General features: G+C 44.9%; 1 protein-coding gene across 1 annotated transcript; it reads right to left on the bottom strand.

The window, feature by feature from the left end:
- Positions 1–945: 945 nt before the first annotated feature.
- Positions 946–17,543, bottom strand: TECTB (tectorin beta). Its single transcript, XM_006938175.4, has 10 exons — positions 17,224–17,543; positions 16,336–16,526; positions 15,002–15,144; positions 14,824–14,896; positions 9,554–9,657; positions 9,350–9,433; positions 5,064–5,226; positions 3,481–3,553; positions 2,257–2,289; positions 946–1,110 (listed from the first exon to the last, which is right to left on the bottom strand). The coding sequence occupies exons 1-10, from the start codon at positions 17,297–17,299 to the stop codon at positions 1,061–1,063; spliced, it is 990 nt and encodes a 329-aa protein (XP_006938237.1). The 5' UTR covers positions 17,300–17,543; the 3' UTR covers positions 946–1,060.
- Positions 17,544–17,942: the final 399 nt, after the last annotated feature.

Here is a 17,942-nt window from a genome sequence, read left to right as displayed (position 1 = left end):
GTTTCTGACTTTTGTGTGTGTGTGTGTGTGTGTGGGGTTCCATTCTAATGATCAGAAGTTAATGAGACAAAGACAGATACCTGCTTCATTGTTAAAGTAAAGGCTAAATGAAGTCAGTCCATTTGGTACTGATGCTTTCTTAAATCAAGTAGAAAACAAATAGTGAGAGCATCGAGCATCACAAGGATACGGTAGGATTGGGAACTCCAGAGACCTTGTCACCGATGTCACTCCAGAGTCATGTTGCCAGCAGCAGGTTTCATTTAGGCAGTGCCACAGTAGGAGGTTAAATTTATGTTGATGTGAGTTTTATTCTTTTTGTAGCTTTATTCCTTTTTCATCTGTAATTTTCTTTTGATTTTAGAAATCAATCAAATATAAAAATGAGTCAGTTAATACCTCTATAATGTTTATACATATTGAAGAAACACTATAATAAAAACAAATTAGGTTAGCACTGGGGGCCTCTCAGGAATTATTTTCTTTTATAATACTCAGGTTTAAGCAAAACTATTATATTCCACTCTGATTCCCACATACCATCATTTGAAAGATTGGAACCCCCTGCCTCGTGGCTCAGCCCTGGTTCTTAAATAAGCATTGCACAACATCAGGGACAAAGGCCCCCTCTTGGCAAAATTGGCTATTCCTGTGCGTTCTGTACTTAGCACTGACTTGGTGGTTACGCCCTACATTCTCGTCAAAATGTTCAGCTGCACTTGGTTGGGTGTGCTAGTGTTTTAAAATTAGAATGGCTTTCAAAGGAGTCCACTGCAGCCCTGACTTGAGCCTGGGGAAAGGAGACTTCTCGGCCAGCTGCCGGAGAGAGACTGTAGGATCTCAGAGCCACAGGAAGTCACAAGAGGAAGGAGGGCACCAAAGACAATCACCGAAAGGCGCAAAAATCATTGGAACACGTAATTGGCAAAGCGCTATTCTCCGCTCCTCAACGGTATGTTCTTCTGTTTGTTCTTGTTGGCAGCACAATAAATGGGAGTTTGTCATCGACACAGGAGATGATGTTGGGTGGAGGAGATGCCACTGCCTGCCTGGCGATCCCCTACAACACGGCACAAATCCCCAGCATCACGATGAGGTGATAGAGGACGTCTGGGAACCAGATAGGAAAGCAGACACAAACAGTTTACATGGAGCAAGGACGGTGGCAACAAAGAGTTAACTCAACAGAAGAGGCAACTCGGGGGCATTAAGTAGGTTTACATAGACCGCTGCACAGTTTATACAAAATCAGTTTTGTTTATCTTTTGGGGTTTCCGGAGCTTGGTTTTGTCAGTGCAAGGAGCCCGGCAGATTGACCTGGGTAACGGACCTCTGACAGATGGGACTCTGCACATGGATAACACGGTGACAGCACGTTTCACCATAGGGCTTTCACTGTAGAACTTCCTCAAAAATGAGGATCTGGAATTAGAGTCTCAAAAAGTCGGTTTACATGATTTCCGGTAATCGTGAGAGCAAAGTCTACATCTGTGAGTTTGTTAATAAATAGAACCGTCTTACCCCATCTCCTCACATAGTTGTTCTCCTTCTCATCATTCGGGTGAGATCTGGGGTCTTAGCCGAAACGTTTCTTCTTCTGAGATGCTTCCCTGGCTGCTATCTAAATCACTCCTCTACCCCCACCCCGACGCGTCCCACTAGTGGGAAGGGCAGGGGCTTTGCCCATCTCTCTCTGCAGGAGCACCACTGCCTGGAGGAGTAATCACGGCTGATCTTTACTGGATGTTTGCCGTATGCTGGGCACTGTTTGGCGCCCGTAGCTGTAACATTTAATCCACACAGCAGCTATGTATGATAGGAGCAATTGTTAGCCCAACTTCAAAGAGGAAACTGGGGAGGGGAGGGGTGACTTCATTGCCCACGGTCATTCAGTTAATGAGGGGCAGAGTCATAGCAGGGACTCAGAAATATTTGTGCAAAAAACAGATCATCGAAAACCACCTTCTCTAAATGCAGGAACCCAAGCAAAGCCCCTGGTGATGTTGTGCTGAGAAGCGGGGTCCAATTCTGCCTCGTCCGATTTAGCCCCAGCCCCACCCTGCCTGCAGAGCTCTGGGGCCGGCTGGAGAGACATCGACTTCCATCCCCCTCTGTCCCATTCAGGTGTGTTTTAAACAGCAAGTTTCAAGTCCTGAAGGTTTTGTTGGGGCCAAAGGTGAGCCTCTTTTAAAACACACGTCTACATTGTAAAGGCATTACCCCATGACGTTTCCCAGAAGTGCCTCTTTTCCTTACCTGAGAAGCTATAGAGACTGGGGAGTCCCCTGCCTGTAATGAGTAAAGAGAGAGAATACTGAAGGTTTAAGGAAAGGTCATGGAAGGAGCCTCAGAGCGATGCTTCTTAAGTACAAACCCGACCACATCCCCCCCTGATTAAACCAGCAGACTCCCGCTGCCTTTAGGACAAAGTTTATAGTGGGTTTCATAAAAGCTTCTTTGAAAGAAGAAGAAAGTCATTTTCTCCTTGGCTTTCTCAGGCAGGAGTTGATGAACTTTCTGGAAGGGACCAGAGAGTAAATATGCCAGCTATGGGCCGTATGGACCCTATTGCAACCACCTGATGCTGCCGTTAGAGCATGAAAGCACCTGGAGACAATACCGATATGAACCCACGGGGCCGTGTTCCCATAAAACTTGATAGAAAACTGAAATTTGATTTTTTTGTCATGTATATGTGACACAAAACGTCATTCTTTTGATTTGTTTCCAACCCTATAAGAAGGATATGGCTTGTAGGCCCTAAAACATCAGGCAGCAGCCTGGATTGGGTCCCCGGCCGTAGTTTAGCAACTGTCCTCCAAGGTATGCAGCTACTAGAGGCCCCAGCCTTCCCGCAGGCCCTGCTCACCATTCACGTCATACCACTCTTCAGGTTGTCCTGAAGGATTACTGACGGAGGTCTTCCCCGGCCCTGGACGGGGGTGAATCCCCTTGCTGTGAACTCCCATGGCCCCCTGCCTCATCCAGCCCCATTGACAGTCATCTGCCTTTCCCTTGGCATTTAGCAACTCTCTCCTTGCTAGATGTAAGTCCTTGAAGACAAGGACCATGTGGGTCTCCTTTAATTCTGAAACCCCGGCGCCCAGCCCTGCCCAGGGTCAGCACTGACTGCTCTATGAAGTTTTGTCGACTTGAGCTAGATGTCCCCGGTACATTTCATCGTGTATTATCATTGTCGACCACATGCTCTGCCCGGAAGCTCAGAATTTCCTGATTCCTTGTGAGCATTGGAATTTAGGCTGCAGATAGAACGTTTCTGGGTCGTTCACAAGCCTCAACTTCTTGGTTTGGCATGAGCTACAGCTTCCCGGCCCCCCAGCTGGGAAGCCTTGAGTTGCAGGTGCAGGTAGTGTCTACAGGCACAACTGGTTTGGCAATTCAGTGAAAATGCTCAAACCGGCTGTGCCTGTGGACGCAGCCCAGAGTGAACTCAACCATTCGGAAAACAGAGAAGCTTACTACGGAGGGAGAGCTCCACTACGAGGACGCCCCCTGTCTGGTCCCGAAGGAGTCGCTTCCGTTTGTCACAAGTCTGGAGACCCAGGAGCAGCAGAGGGGAGGGCCGTGGAGAAGGGGGCCCGAGAAACGAACACAGGAGAGAAAAGAGAGAAAGACAAGAGATTAAAAACAGAAGTCACAAACCTGACAGTCAAAATTCCCCAGCCAACAGGTGTTAGTTACCTTATTTGTCCGCTTATGTATTTACTTACAACCCAGAGCCATAGAGTCCCTTCTCTAACTTGAGAAGAAGGCAAAGCTTTTCTTTATTAACTCTTCAGGCTGGAAGAAATCCCTCTGGGAGAGGTTGTTGGGTGTGGGAGGGATTGGCACTGTTTGTTTTGGTAAGCAAGGCTTTTACCCACGGTTACTGTCATTGGACACTTGCAAATGTGTTCTGATTCATTTTCTTCTCTTTTTAAAATATAGTAGCAATAATTACCCTTTCCTTAACTGTAAAGCATCTCTCTGCTCCCTCCCTTTTATTTGTATTCCTACCTGACCATTTTCCAGCCAAGCAAACCAGTAGAAATAGAGATTACAATCTTATTTTGGTTGGTTACTACAGGCTACATGAGCAGGTGTCCTCTTTAGAAACTCTGTGTTCCTCCTGACTGGGGTCTCTGATCCAAATAGACCAGAGCAGGCAACACTCTGTGATTTAGCACTTTTAGGTCTAAGACAGTGGTTCTCAAACCTGATGCATGCCTCAGAATGGTCTGTTAAAGCACAGGTTTCTAGGCCCACCCAGTGTTTCTGAATCAGGCGGTCTGAGCGACATGAGAATTTGCCTCCCTAACAAGCTCCCAGGTGACGCCGAGGCTGCCTCGGACCACATTGTGGACCAACTGATCTGAGGACCAGGTTCACACCTGGCGGCAGCGGTAGAGTGTCTCCCAGCTGAACTTGCTATGCGTGTTGATGGATTCTGCAGCAGCTCCTTGGTGGGTGATGCAGAGGGGAAAGCTGACCCCCGGCATGGGCTGCACTGAACGTGGCTGTGAAGCAGGGGCGCCACCACCAGGCCCTTCCTCTCCCAAGGTCAGTTTAGCTGTGATGCGTGTCGGGAATTTCTGCGGTATCTCTCTAGTTCAAGTCCCCGAGATGGACCATTAGGCTGGCCAGGCAAGAGCTAAAAATACCCACCTTTTGACTTCCATCCAGTGCCTACTGCTACCACCTAGGTTTTGAATTTTCCTTGTGCTTTTAACCGTCTCAAGGTATTTCCATGTCTGTCGTTGTACTCATTTTCCCTAACACAGCTCTCTGAAGAGGGAAGGGCCACCATGACTTATCACCACTGTCTTTAAAGATGAGAAAACCAGGCTCCAGAGATTGACATGTGCGAGACCATTTAGCTTGTTGGTGGCAAGGCAGACAGAGCCGGAACGTCTGCCCCCATACCCAGTGCCCTTTCTTCCAGAATGCCCTCAGCACACGCGTACATTGGTCGGGTTACGATTCCCAGCTAAAAATACAACTTCTCAAATTCCGCCCCCACCCCCACCTCTGGTCACATCTCTTTCTGGAGAGAGGTGGCTCACCACTGGGCAGGAGAGCTTCTCACTGTCACAGATGAATGTCTCACAGTGTAACCAAACCTTGGAGAGTTTGGGGATGTTCTGGAACCGGAAAGCGTTGAATTGGAAGGTGGCTCTGTGATCTTTCCCATTCTCATGTACAAGGACTGTTTCATCTGTGGGGCAGCTGGAGCAGATGGGACAGGGGGAGAGAAAAAATTACCTCATGAACTCCAGCAAAGTCTTCTGAGGTAAATTCACAGACAACAGCAACACTCCCTTGAGCTTCTATACAGTACGTTATCCTCACAAAGCTCTTTGACTGGCAGCACCTTCCTTACCCTCATAATATGAGGTCAAGTTGAGGAGCTATGGGATGGGTGTCCTGGTCCTCATTCCATAGGGGTGGAGAGGAGTGAGAAGCTGCACACCTGGTAAGTCACCATACCTCTGTCCCCAAGAAGGGAAATCCTTGAGAGATGAAGTCGACTGAAGGACTGGGACATGTACAGACTCCCAGTATATGTACAAGATAAAGACACTGGTGCTGAGAAGAGTATTCCCAAAGTACTGCCGTAGCCACCTAAGCCAAGTCATACCCAACATACTGCTCTGTGTACATTGTGAGGGTTTGCCACTGGGAATTTGAATTTATGTTATATTATTTAAATTCTGCATTATATTGTTACCTTTGTAAGAATTTGGTCATGTTTCTGATATTGGCATAGGAAAAAAATGACTGGAAGGATACCATCTAAATATTAACACTGGCTATAATGGAGTGGTAGAATTATGGACAGGTTTTGCTTTCTTCTTATATCTTTATATATTTTCCAAACTCTCTGCATGAAAATGTAATATTTGGGAAATTCCAAAGTCCCAAAGATAATCATTGCAATAGAAGAAACAATAATGACACAGATGGGCATTTTTCAAATTGCCCAAAAGTCAATGACTCTCACTGGGGGGCCATTTTGCGCTCTGAAGACATTTAACATTGTGGTTGTCATGATAGGGAGACGGTGGTACACATGTAGTAAGTAGAGGCCAGGGACACTGCACATCATTGTACAATGCACAGGACAGCACCCCACCCAACAAAGAATGATCCAGCCCAAAATGTCAATGGTATTGAGACTGTACTTGGTTTAAGCAAAATGCTTTTCACTTACCGAACACATGCTGCTTCCCCATTTAAGTGCCAGACGTTCAACAAAGTGTTGGGAACAGACACAGTCATTCTTGGGAATGTACGGTGAGGCCCGCATGAGCTTTGGGAATTGTTGTCTTTAGGTGACAAGGAACACCAGAGTCTGTCCTCTGTGGAAAATGGTCTATGGGCCCAAAAGCTTAAGACCAGTGGATAAACACCACAGTGGACCCCAAAGTTAATGCCTCTCCCAGAACATCTCTCTGACTCCATTGTCAATCCAACTCAGTGTACATATACCAGAGATCCACCCAGCTACCTGAGAGCCTTCGAGATATGCCCTCCTCCATCCATTCCATCCAAACCAGACATCAGGGGCAAATTAGAGGTAGGACTGAAGGAATGTCAACTCCGTGAGTTAGTGATTGAGATGAGAAGTGACAGTGTGCCTCATATCTGGACCAGGGGTCAGAAGCTGGGCCATGTTTGTGGTGACCTCTGAGTCATGACAGAGCTGGAGGCATTTTCCGAGTTGTGAAACAAGACCTTGAAGGATCATTTGTTCAATAAACCTGAGATCCTTGTACGAACTCAAGACGTGAGTCCTTAAAATAGCTCTTTGCAGCTGGAGTGACACCATGCCAGTGGAAAACAATGTAAGCAGAGCTTTGTTGGGGGTGGGGAGGAGGCAAGTCCTGGGCAGGCTTAGATGTCTTGGCTCCGCCGCCTCTTGGCATTGGCTGTGGCACCTGCCCCTCTGTGACAGACATCTTGGGAAGACAGGACGCCCAAGGGAAGCTGTGACAACATCACCACAGGAGCCCCCTTCCCCACATAGGATCAAAATTCCCAATAATATATCTCTTCTAATCTCTCCGGGCACTCTTGAAAACTGGGTTTTCCTCTAAAAGGGCCCAGTGGAAACCTAAAGCATCTGGGAGATTATGGGAGTGGACTTTCTCATTCCTCCCCTTGGCACTGTTTTTTTCTGCCAGTATCTCCAACCTCAAGGGGCCATTTCAGCCAAGCAGAATATGGAACTAGATTAGGGCTTCTTCAGTTGGACTCTGCTTACATGCAGGTTCCCAGGGTTTGCCCAGGAACCCTCTGATGGGGTAGGTTAACTATGTGCCTGCATGTGTAACAGGCACCCAGGGTGTGTAATTCCTATGCACACACAGTCTGAGCACTGCCGGTATAGACTACCACAGGGGCACAAGCCTTCCTTTTTTCCTGCTATTTTACCCATCGTTAGCTGGGAGTCGCAGTACCAGAATGATCTGCAGGGAGATGTTTCCATGGTACGCCAGAAACCTTTACCCCCGTGTGGCCATTTCCTGAGAGAGGTTTCAGTGCCTGATCATAATTTCAGGTCCCTGTAGGCCAAGAATTTATTTCACAATCTCCCTGAAATCATTTGATTACACCATTGTCCACAGAACCTAAATGAATCATTCAGTGACAGGTGTGACATCCAAATTAAGCTCCCATCTCTGCAGAAAGATTTCTGGGTTGCGTAGATGTGATTCTGCTGGCCTGTCCTACCTACACTGCTCAGGAAATAATGCTGCGTGAGTTTGAAGCCCAGATCATCCGTTCCCTTAGTGACTCTGGACTTAGGCAAGTTTCTGAAGCCGTCTCTGTCGCTGATACTTCTCATCTGTAATATAGTGCTTATTATACTACCTACTATATACTACCTACTATATTATACACCCCCTACTATATGGGGGGGGGCGCTGATGAGATTAATTATATACTTTTAGAGAGAGGGAGAAAGAGAGAGAGTTGGGGGAGGGAAGAAAGAGAGGGAGAAAGAGAATTTCAAGCAGGCTCCACACCCAATGCAGAGCCCGACACAGGCTGGATCTCAGAACCGTGATACCATGACCTGAGCTGAGATCAAGAGTTGCTTCACTGACTGAGCCACCCGGGCGCCACTGATGAAATTTAACTAAATTAATATTTATAGAGCACCTATCTAGAACATGTTTGGTCTGTTGTAAGTGCTGTATAATTTTTGGGTAAGTAAAAATAAATAAATAACCAAGGTAAGGTGGCTCCACCCTTGTTGTCTAATTATTTTTGTCCGGGGCCCCAATATTGACTTAGCTCAGACAGGTTCCAGCAACAACATGGACGTGCCTGCCTGCTTGGGTTTGGGGAACGGGCTCTTCTGTATTTACTGTTCTTTGTGTGGCTGTTGCCCACATCTCTAGTCTAGTTCAATCTGTCCTCTGTTTTTCAAAGCTACAATTTTAAGTGTTTCTAGACAATTACCATCTCAAGTTCAACATGACATCCCTGAAATCAAGGAGAATCCAACACCCTTAGCCAGAAATCTTCTTCCCTAGCAACCAACAGCAAACATTCCTCACATTCACAACCCAGAGGTTTGATGTCCCATATTTCTCAGGCTTTTTGCCCCGTCCTTCTCTCCACCCCATATCCAATTGGTTGCTAAATTTTGATCACTTCTCCCTCTTTTGGATGACCTTTCTATTCACTTGGCTATGCCTCAGTTTGGGCCACGGCCTCTAATATGGTCTTTCTACCTCCCATGTCCTGCTTCTAAACCATCCTGTGGATGACTTCCAGAATCATCTTTCTATTGTACAATTCCCATACTTTTGTCCTCTAGTCAAAAATGTTAAGAACTCTTCATTGTCTACTGAATTAATAATAAAAATCGACAATATTATTTAAATTGATTGGATACTGACTAGGTATTACATGCTAAATTTTTTACATGGATTATCTAATTGAGTCCTCACCAGGGTTCTGGTGTCAGACTAATTGGATTTGAACCCACTTCGCAATAAACAGACACACACACACACACTATGTTATATAACTTATATTACTTAACACCTCCTGTGACTCAGTTTTCTCACCAGAACAATGGGAATGGTAGGTAATAACCACTACCTCTTGCAAGGCAAATGAGTTAACACATAATAAAGCTCTTAGAACAGTACCTGGTACCCAGAAAGCACTATATAAAAGTTTGCTAGCATCAATACTCAGTGCGGAAACACAAGGTGTCACTAATGTGACCCTAAGAAGCTCCCCCTCTTCCTCCCCAGCTATTCCAAGCCAAAGTAACCTTGGGTCTACCTGGTGCCCTTCTCGGCACTGTGCTCAAGGGAGTGGTACTCACCCCTTATTGATCAGCTGCCATTGCAAAGGATACATGAAATCAGCCGATGGTGTGGCCCAGCAGCTATTCAAAACCACTTTAAACCTGGAAATGAAATAAAAGGCATCCCTCTGAACCAGAGAGTTGTATGCCTAGAAACATCTTGGCTGATCTTTTTTCTTTTCTTTGTATTTAAAAATATAAACATGGAGGAAATATACTTACCTAATGCTCAACCCCTTGGCTTCTACTCCCGCAAACAGATCTGAACCGATTTCAGATGTCTCCAGGACAAAAGGGGCTTCCTTCTTAGTGGAGAACTTGGCATTCTTTAGAAGGAAATTGACACGGGGCATTACAACCTCTCAGACTGAGCAATTGAGCATGACAGGAACAGATGAATTGGGGCGGAGTGGGGGTGGGAGTTCCCCAAAAGGCACAGGCACACGAGACCACAGGGAGACCCTCCAGGACTAGAGAAGGTGTGCCTTCTAGGATGCTGGTACCATCTTAGAAAGGATGAGGCTATCACATCTCTGGATTTGCTGGTCACAATGAGACAACACATACTGTATGTCTCATCTGTGCCGATGAGGAACAAGATTTGGCTGATGGAAAAAAAGGTAGAATCCAAGAATGCTGAAGCACTGAGTTTACTTAATCACCCACGCGAATAGGGATGAAACACATGCAACCCCACTTTGCTCTCACTCACCTTGACTATCTACCCGAGCAGATTCTAGCTTGGGTCAGAAAGCATATGATCTGATTCCAGTACAGTTAACAACAGCGGCGATAACAACAACCTACTGATTACCTACTAAGTGTCAGGCGCTGCTCTCCATATTGGGATAGTCTTTCATAGAGATGTATCTGAGAACAAAGCAAAGATCTCTATCTCTAACCACCTGACTTTCTAGCAAGGGATGCAGACAATAGACAGCAGGTAAGTAAATTACATAATATGCTAGAATAGAATATAATACCTTATATAGAAAAACTATATGTGTGTGTGTGTGTGTGTGTGTGTGTGTAGTTATCACTTCCTCAGGCAGTTCTGGGTGAGTTAAGAAAAATAGTAGGGTGTCCAAATGACTTACCCAAAGGAGACTGACTTCTCCATTCATTGCCCTGGTTTCATTCAACTTTAGTAGCAACCTTTAACTACTCTCTGAGTTTAGCCTCCAGAGACAAAAGCCTTCTGACAGAAGCACAAGGATCCTGGGCTAATTCTAGTGCCCACTACTAACTTACAGGCAAATCAGGCTTTTGGGCCTCAGTTTCCCCATCTGCAAAATGGGAACGTCCTGTGCCTTCATCAGCCTTGCAGAAATATTTTTATGATGGTGATTTTATGTAATAGAAGTATAAAGCCTAAGCCAGGATACTAGTTAAAAGATTGACTTTCATGGACTTGGAGGTAAATAGTGGCAGCAAGGATATAGTTAAAGTGGACTCTAACCCCCTAAGGGTCAAATTCAGGGCATTTGCTGAGAGGTCTTAGATTCATCTTCCAGGGGTCCTTCATTTTTAACTGATTTCAGGTCCAGCTAGGGCTCCCTGACTCAGTCACCTGGAAGTCAGTTCTTTTCTTTCAGTCAACCCCCTGCACCACTCAGATGGTTGCAATAATTAAACAATAACATTCTTAATCATAAGTGATTTACCAGCATAATATGCAGGTAAAGTGGCAGACTGACAATGACCGTTCCCGTTTATTGTTAGTTTCTGGGGTCTGTCATGTTTCAAGAGACTGTTTACAAATGTTGGACCTAACCTGGGGACCACAGTGAAGTCCCAATGTAGCCACTGGTGCTTCTCCCACCCCATCTCCCAGCGATCATCCCAGGGTATCAGGGTATTGGAATAATGCCTCTACTTGCAGAGGAGCTAGTGTGTTTCTGTTACAAAGTGGAGAAAAGAATCTGCATCATTAATTCCATTTCTGAAACAAAGCACTTTTAATGGTCAGTTTCTCCACTTCTCACCCTACAGCTGAGGCAATTATCAGTGTGATCTCCTCCTACTTTCTTTAGAACATGAGTTAGGGACCTATTTCCAGATAGCTTCATCCTATAATACTCAGACTGTATGTTCTGGCATTCCTGGAAGCACAGAAACACCACATAAATTACCCATTCGCTGAACAGGATGGAAGAACACCTTGAAAAATCATGCCCTCCGGTCCTTTCACTTGGCAGAAAGGTTGAGTCACAACTGGCTATTGACACGGTTAGGATGGGTACATCTGGCTTAACGGCAGTTCTCGTGGGCAAGAGCTGAGAGTTGCTGTTGCTTACAAGCTCAGTGTGGGATAGAAATGAAAGAAAACGGTGCAAAGCTAATATCCCAGAACACGTTCCTAGAATCTTTCAGAACTGAGAAGGTCACCTCTGACCCGCTGTGCCCTGCATAGGTTGGAAAAGGTCTAGAATATAAGATTTCAATTCCGGGCTCCACTTTTTAATAAGGGCACTGGCCAAGTGGATCATTCTTAGAGAAGAAGGAGGAAGAGGATGGTAGAGCACCAATGGTGGAGAGATATTGGGGTAGGCGAGCCTAAGAGAGTTGAAGGGCCGTCGGCAACATCACGACTCAGAATTATTTCAGAAGACAGAACCACAAGCAATGGACTGTAGTTCAGGATGTCATATCTAAAATGCTGATCTAAAATGGGAAGGGTCAACTTGCCCTTGTCCCTGAAAGAGGTGGGGAGCCCACCCCTTAGCAATCTTGCAGAGGGGCTTTGGACTTTGGGTGCAAAGTCAAGGTTGATCATCTCTTAAGATTGTTCTGACTTTGGAAGTCTATGAATTTGACCTCTATGGCTTGCACTTGTTCCATCCCATGCCTTTTTACTGGTCTCTAACTAGGAAGAAAGGTCAATACTATTTCGATCGAATAAGTCAACCTAGCCCCATACTGACATTGACGGCATAAAGGCAACAACACTCTTATGGCGACTGCCGGTGCTAGGAGCTCTCAGAGTTTCCACTTTAAATGGGGTCCAGGCCCCAATCATGAAAGTAGCCCCAATTGACTACTTTCACAGGCACCTACCTTGTGTCAGGCACTATGGTAAGTGCTTCATAAGAATAATTTTATTTAATCCTCATAATAGACATATGGGGTAAGTGCTATAATTAGTTTTATTTAGCAAAGGCATAGATGAAGGCCTAAAGAGGTTTACTAACTTACCCAAGGTCACACAACTAATAAATGGTAGAACTAGACTTTAAACCAGTGGGTCAATGACAGACTATTTTCTTAAGCACAGTGGTAGTCTACTTCTGCAAGCTGACTACCTTCCTTTATTTTGAATTGGGGGCCAAAATAACTTCTCACTGAGAACACCGACTATGGCCTGTTGGCAGGAGTGAGTGGGAGGGGGTAGAGAGAGAAGAGAGGAAGCATGTTGAGTAGAACTGGTGGTTTTGGAGCCCAGCATTTAGAGCCCTTGGAATCCTAAGCAATTGGCGGTGCATTGATCCTTTGTGCAATCTAGGGCACAGCTCAGTCTCTGGTAATTTGATGGAAATGTATGCAGGGAGCAGCTGTTGCTTCAGAAACACACAAGAATGCTCTCAAAGCGGAAGAAGGGAGGAGAAGAAAAATACCAGCCGCATGGGTCAGGCATAGGAAACCCAGACTATGGTAGGAATACTAATCAGTACAAACGTTTCTGTTGCAACATCTGACTCCCTCTTTGCTGAGATCCGTTTGTCCTATAAAGGTCTTAATGGGTCCCAGGAGATGCCTTAGCTTCACTTCTAGAACAGCTCAAGGAAATGTCCTGTTATGTCTGTCTATCCAGCCCAGAGTATGGTCTGGGTGATGATGAGGATATGACATTTAATTTTTTTTTTCTTAAAAAAGTATAGGTTCCTTCCAGTTCTAAAATTGGATTTTTATGTCTGAAACAGCCTAACATGGTTGATGGTGAGAGATGATTTTTGATAATCCTGGTGCCTTTCTATTGCTAATTTCATAAAATCTTTATAGGATCATATCTATAATTTTATCTGGTTAAAGTAATAATCATGCACATCAGGACAGGGACTCAGTAGGAAAGACAGCCTGTCACCATGATACCCCCTGAGACTGTTGTTGATGAGTAAGCCTGTTTTTCTCTCTGGACAACCTTCATCAGTTACTCAATGTTGTTGCTACCTTTTCATGCCCCTGCCAGTCCACACTGCATTAACTCTCCTGATTATAGGTCCAGGGGCTAATGGGATTTCTTTTTTCGGGACTTAACCACTAGTGGTTTGTTGTCAGGGGCAGATCTAGGTTCTTTGGGACCTCAAAGCTTATATAATTTAGAGAGTCCTTTCTAATAAAAGGAATCAAAATTTTGCATATGAAATGAGGCCCAGGGCCTTAAAGGAAGCCAGTGCAAGAGAGAGGTCATGAAACTTAAGTTCCATCCCCTTCATAGGAAGTAAGCCTCAGAAAGCAGTGCTAAGAGAGATCCGTATGCTAGACTGGGCTCTGCTCTGAAGTACCTGTGGGATTGTGGGCACATCATTTCTTCCTTCTGGGCTTCAGATCTCTATCTGTAAAATGGGCCAAGTGACTCTAGGATCCCTCCTAGAGGATCTCTCACCTTCTGAGTTCAGCTGGATTGGTGGCTTCCAGGCAGGCGGTAAAACAAGTTCAAAGAGTTCAAGGTCAGTGGAGTTCCAGGTAATAGAGTCATTTCCTTTGTGAAATGAATGGATTGGGCGTGATGGCTTCTAAAGATATCTCCCAGTTCTAATGTTGTATGTAAAAGTTTCTATTTCTGCCTGCATCTTCCTCCAGCCAGCTGGAGTGTCACTATAAGTATGCTTCCTCATTGGAAGCTACAGGTTTAAAAAACAAAACACCCCTTCTAAACAGGAGGGCAGCTGGGCTAATGGCCACTGCATATTTAGTTTTATTTTGAGAGACCAAATTATGCCTTGAACTTCAATGTCAACATAGGCAGTGTGCCCAAATTAGACCAAGAGGAAGCCCACTATCCGAAGGGCTTTGGATACCAAAGAACTAGGCAGCAGAGGGCAACCCCATCCTCTCTCCTTAGCCCTGTCCCGGGTAGGAAGGTCACTACTCTGTGCCAAATGCTTTAACAAGAGCTGGATACTAATATAAATCTCTGGAGTGGATTGCGGTGGAAACTAATCTTGCCTAAGGGTTAGATGTTGGCTGACTTAATGCCTATTGACCTTTGGCCACTCACGGGATTTCTCTTGCCTCAGTTTTCTCAAAATCTGGGAAGGGTAACTTTATAGCTCTATGGCACCTCTCTCAGCTCCTCTATCCAGGCTATGAATCTACCTTTCTGTGGCATCTAGTCTTTGAAGAGATTTAGAACTAGACCAAAGCTTGTCTCTTCATTTCAATTCAAGAATGGGGTTCTGCATAGAGCTTAAGGAAAAGCAAACTTGGAGGAATTATCCTGTCATCTCCTGGAAAGGCCACAGGGCACTAATGAGAACCTGGAGACCACTTACAGTGTAGAAGTTGAGAGACAATTGGCTTTCAAATGTGCCCATGCTCCCGTTCTTCACGTGAACAGTGGCCACTCTGAAAAGGGGAGAGAATTTTGCATAAGGACTGAAACATGCCTGATTGACAGGGACTGCAGAACACACATAAGGCAGCCAGCCCTCCACTCTCAGAGTGACTTACCTCTGGTCAAAGGCAGCCTGGTTCACCAAGTAGGTGGAGTGGTAGGTGCAGGAGAAGGAGTAGTTCACGGGCTGGTTCTTTACTATTACTGTGCTGTCATTGGAAACGATGTGGCTGTAGAAGTGATAGATGGGGGGCTTGTACTGGAGAAAGGAAGAAGGCAGTTAGGGTGGCCCTGGACCCCATGATGAGAATGAGGGTTCTGGAAAAAGTGATAGAAGATGGTCAGACCAATAGGAAGACATCTGTGTCTGCCAGTCATTGACGTCCGTGCCTACTCTTTTGGATGTGGGTTGACTGATAATGTTTGTAAAGAGTTCTTGAATATGTTCAGCTAAAATTGTTTAAAATAATCTGGGTTGAATGTTGTACACTTACAAGAAACCCATATAGCCATTGGGCTTCTGACCAAGAAGAACTGGCCAAAGAATCTCTGTTTCCCAGCATCACCTTTTTATCCATTTCCCCCGTCCAAGTAATCTTGCATGAATGCCTTCACTCATCTCCCACTTCTAGAACGTTATTATCTCGTGCGTTGCTTTTTCCTTCTGCCAATAATAAGTACTATTTCTGCAACTTTTTCCTCTGACTTGTTGAACTCCAAGATCACAGAATATTGAAGCTGGGATAGATCTCAAACATCCATGTGAGAGGTGACCTGCCTAAGACCACACAGATGATTTCTAGCTCATTCTTTCAGGATACTCAAAGACATAACGTTTCTGTTAATCATGCCCATGACTCTCTGAATTCCTGAATCCTTGCGGGGCCTTTAGGAAGAGGAAGTGGCCCTGGGTGCTCTTTGCTCTCATTTGCTGAGACCTTATTTATGTACAATCTTGTGCAGTCAAGGCAGTAGGAATGCTAGGGGTCAGCAGTGGCACAGTGTCCCTTCGTGACTACACCCCGACTGGTTCTGTGGCCCTCAACTAGTGACTTTATTGGGAGGTTTCCAATGTCTCCTCTATCATCTAAGGATTTTTGGCAAGAGGGGGTCTGTGGTTCCTTTTAACTCTGATTACCTGCTCCGGGTGCTTCATGAGACCCAACTATGAACTGTGTTACACTTTGGTTACTTTAAAATGCGCTTCTAACTCTCTTTCATCACCACTTCAAAGTCTCAGGCAGAGGATGCCTCACCATCCGGCCAGGGAGGATGGTGCCTTGTGAGCACATGCTCAGAACTCAAAGCAGGGTGGACGTAGGAAATGTACACTGTTCTACTCACAGAAGGTTGCCTACGTTGCTCAGGCAACAAATTAGGAGAATAAACTTTATCTTATTTTGGGGGCCTAGTTTTCTTAGCAACTCTTCATTGTGTGGCCTGGACTTACCTCGGACTGGGTCCCACAATAGGACTTGTTTTTAGGCGACAAATCTGGGATCACAAATTGATAGTAACCTCCTTCATGGACCCCATTGTAACACAGCCCGCCAAGCGCCAGCTGATGCACTTCCCAGCCGTAAGGACACTCGGGGATTTTGGTGATGATGGTTTTGGGATAACAAAACACGAGAATGACATCTAGAAAGAGGATACACATGGTTTGAAATCAGATACGGTGATCATATCAATCTACATAAAGAATAGCAGGTTCTAGCCACACATGAACATGCAAAAGAGTTGGTTAGAAACATTTTCCTCATTATCCTTCATGAGCTGTGATGAACGCTTTCCCAAAACCTCGGGACTCAAAATTAGACCCCTTTTAAGCTTTGATCTATTTTAAAGAATATATCTGTGAAACCAGACTGAATGGATTAGAAATATATATAAATTTAGAAATATATACAAATTTCCATGGCCATGAAAGTGAGCATGTAACTTAAAATTTTTTAAAATGTCCATTTCATGCATAACATCATGAAACACTATTTTATAGCACAGGACAGAAATTCAATAGCCAAATAGAAAGTAGAAAAACAGTGGTGATTTTATATCTATCTATCTATCTATCTATCTACCTATCTACTCATCCATCCATCTATCCATTCATCCATCTATCCATCCATCTAGGATTCTCTAATTTTAAAAAAGTCTATGTTTATCCAATACATTTTCACTTCCTATGGGAAAAATCTCGTTGGCACTGGAGTGCTTAACAGCTTCTACTTGACCATGATATTGAATTTTTGATAACAAGATAAACACAGAGCTTTGAACTTTGCAAAGAAAAGCTTCAGGAAACTTTCCAGAAAGATGGACGAGCACCGGGGCATACCTGCTTTATTCGGAGTGCAAGATCTTGCAGAGGCTTCTGCAAAGACAGCCAACAGGACAAAGGCCCTCATCACCATTGCTTCTCAGAACACACTCTCTGCCAGGCGGCCAAACCAAGCTGGCCAAATGTTCACAGTCCTGCCAGAGCCCGAGCCTCGATCACTCTAGGTCAGAAACATGAGCGAGAAGTTAAAATCAAGGGTGAAAATCAAGCAGCACGCACCGTTGGGGGAAATTTCCAAGAGAGATCAATAATTCTGTCCCTCTTTCTTAATGGTTCCTTGTCTGTGCTGAGAGGCAGAAAGTGGGGCTCATACCACCGGGGACGTCAATGACACATGCGGTTGCTTATGTTTCTGACTGTTTCATTCTCTCTGGACTGTAGAGGCTGTCTCCCAGATGCTCCCCAAATCTCCGGCTTCAGTCCTAGCTCGACTTTATATCAGCTGAGGGTGTAAAAGAAACCGGCTCCAGATAAATCACAATGAACACGCATTATCCACTGTGGAGGGAAATAAAAGGGAACCTTGCACAATAATCCGATAGGAAGCTCAGTTACAGCTGCTTGAATCTAATTTATTTTACTTCACAGAGTTGTGAAAACTTCTTTTTTTTTTTTTAAACTGCTTCAACCAGGATTGGAATAAAAAGTTGAATTTTTCCCCCTCATACAAAAAATAACTGTGATTGGAGGCAAACTGATTTCTGTACAGTTCCAGG

Source organism: Felis catus, chromosome D2 (genome assembly GCF_018350175.1).
Source record: "Felis catus isolate Fca126 chromosome D2, F.catus_Fca126_mat1.0, whole genome shotgun sequence".
NCBI lineage: Eukaryota > Metazoa > Chordata > Mammalia > Carnivora > Felidae > Felis > Felis catus.
This window is presented reverse-complemented; position numbering and strand designations above follow the sequence as displayed.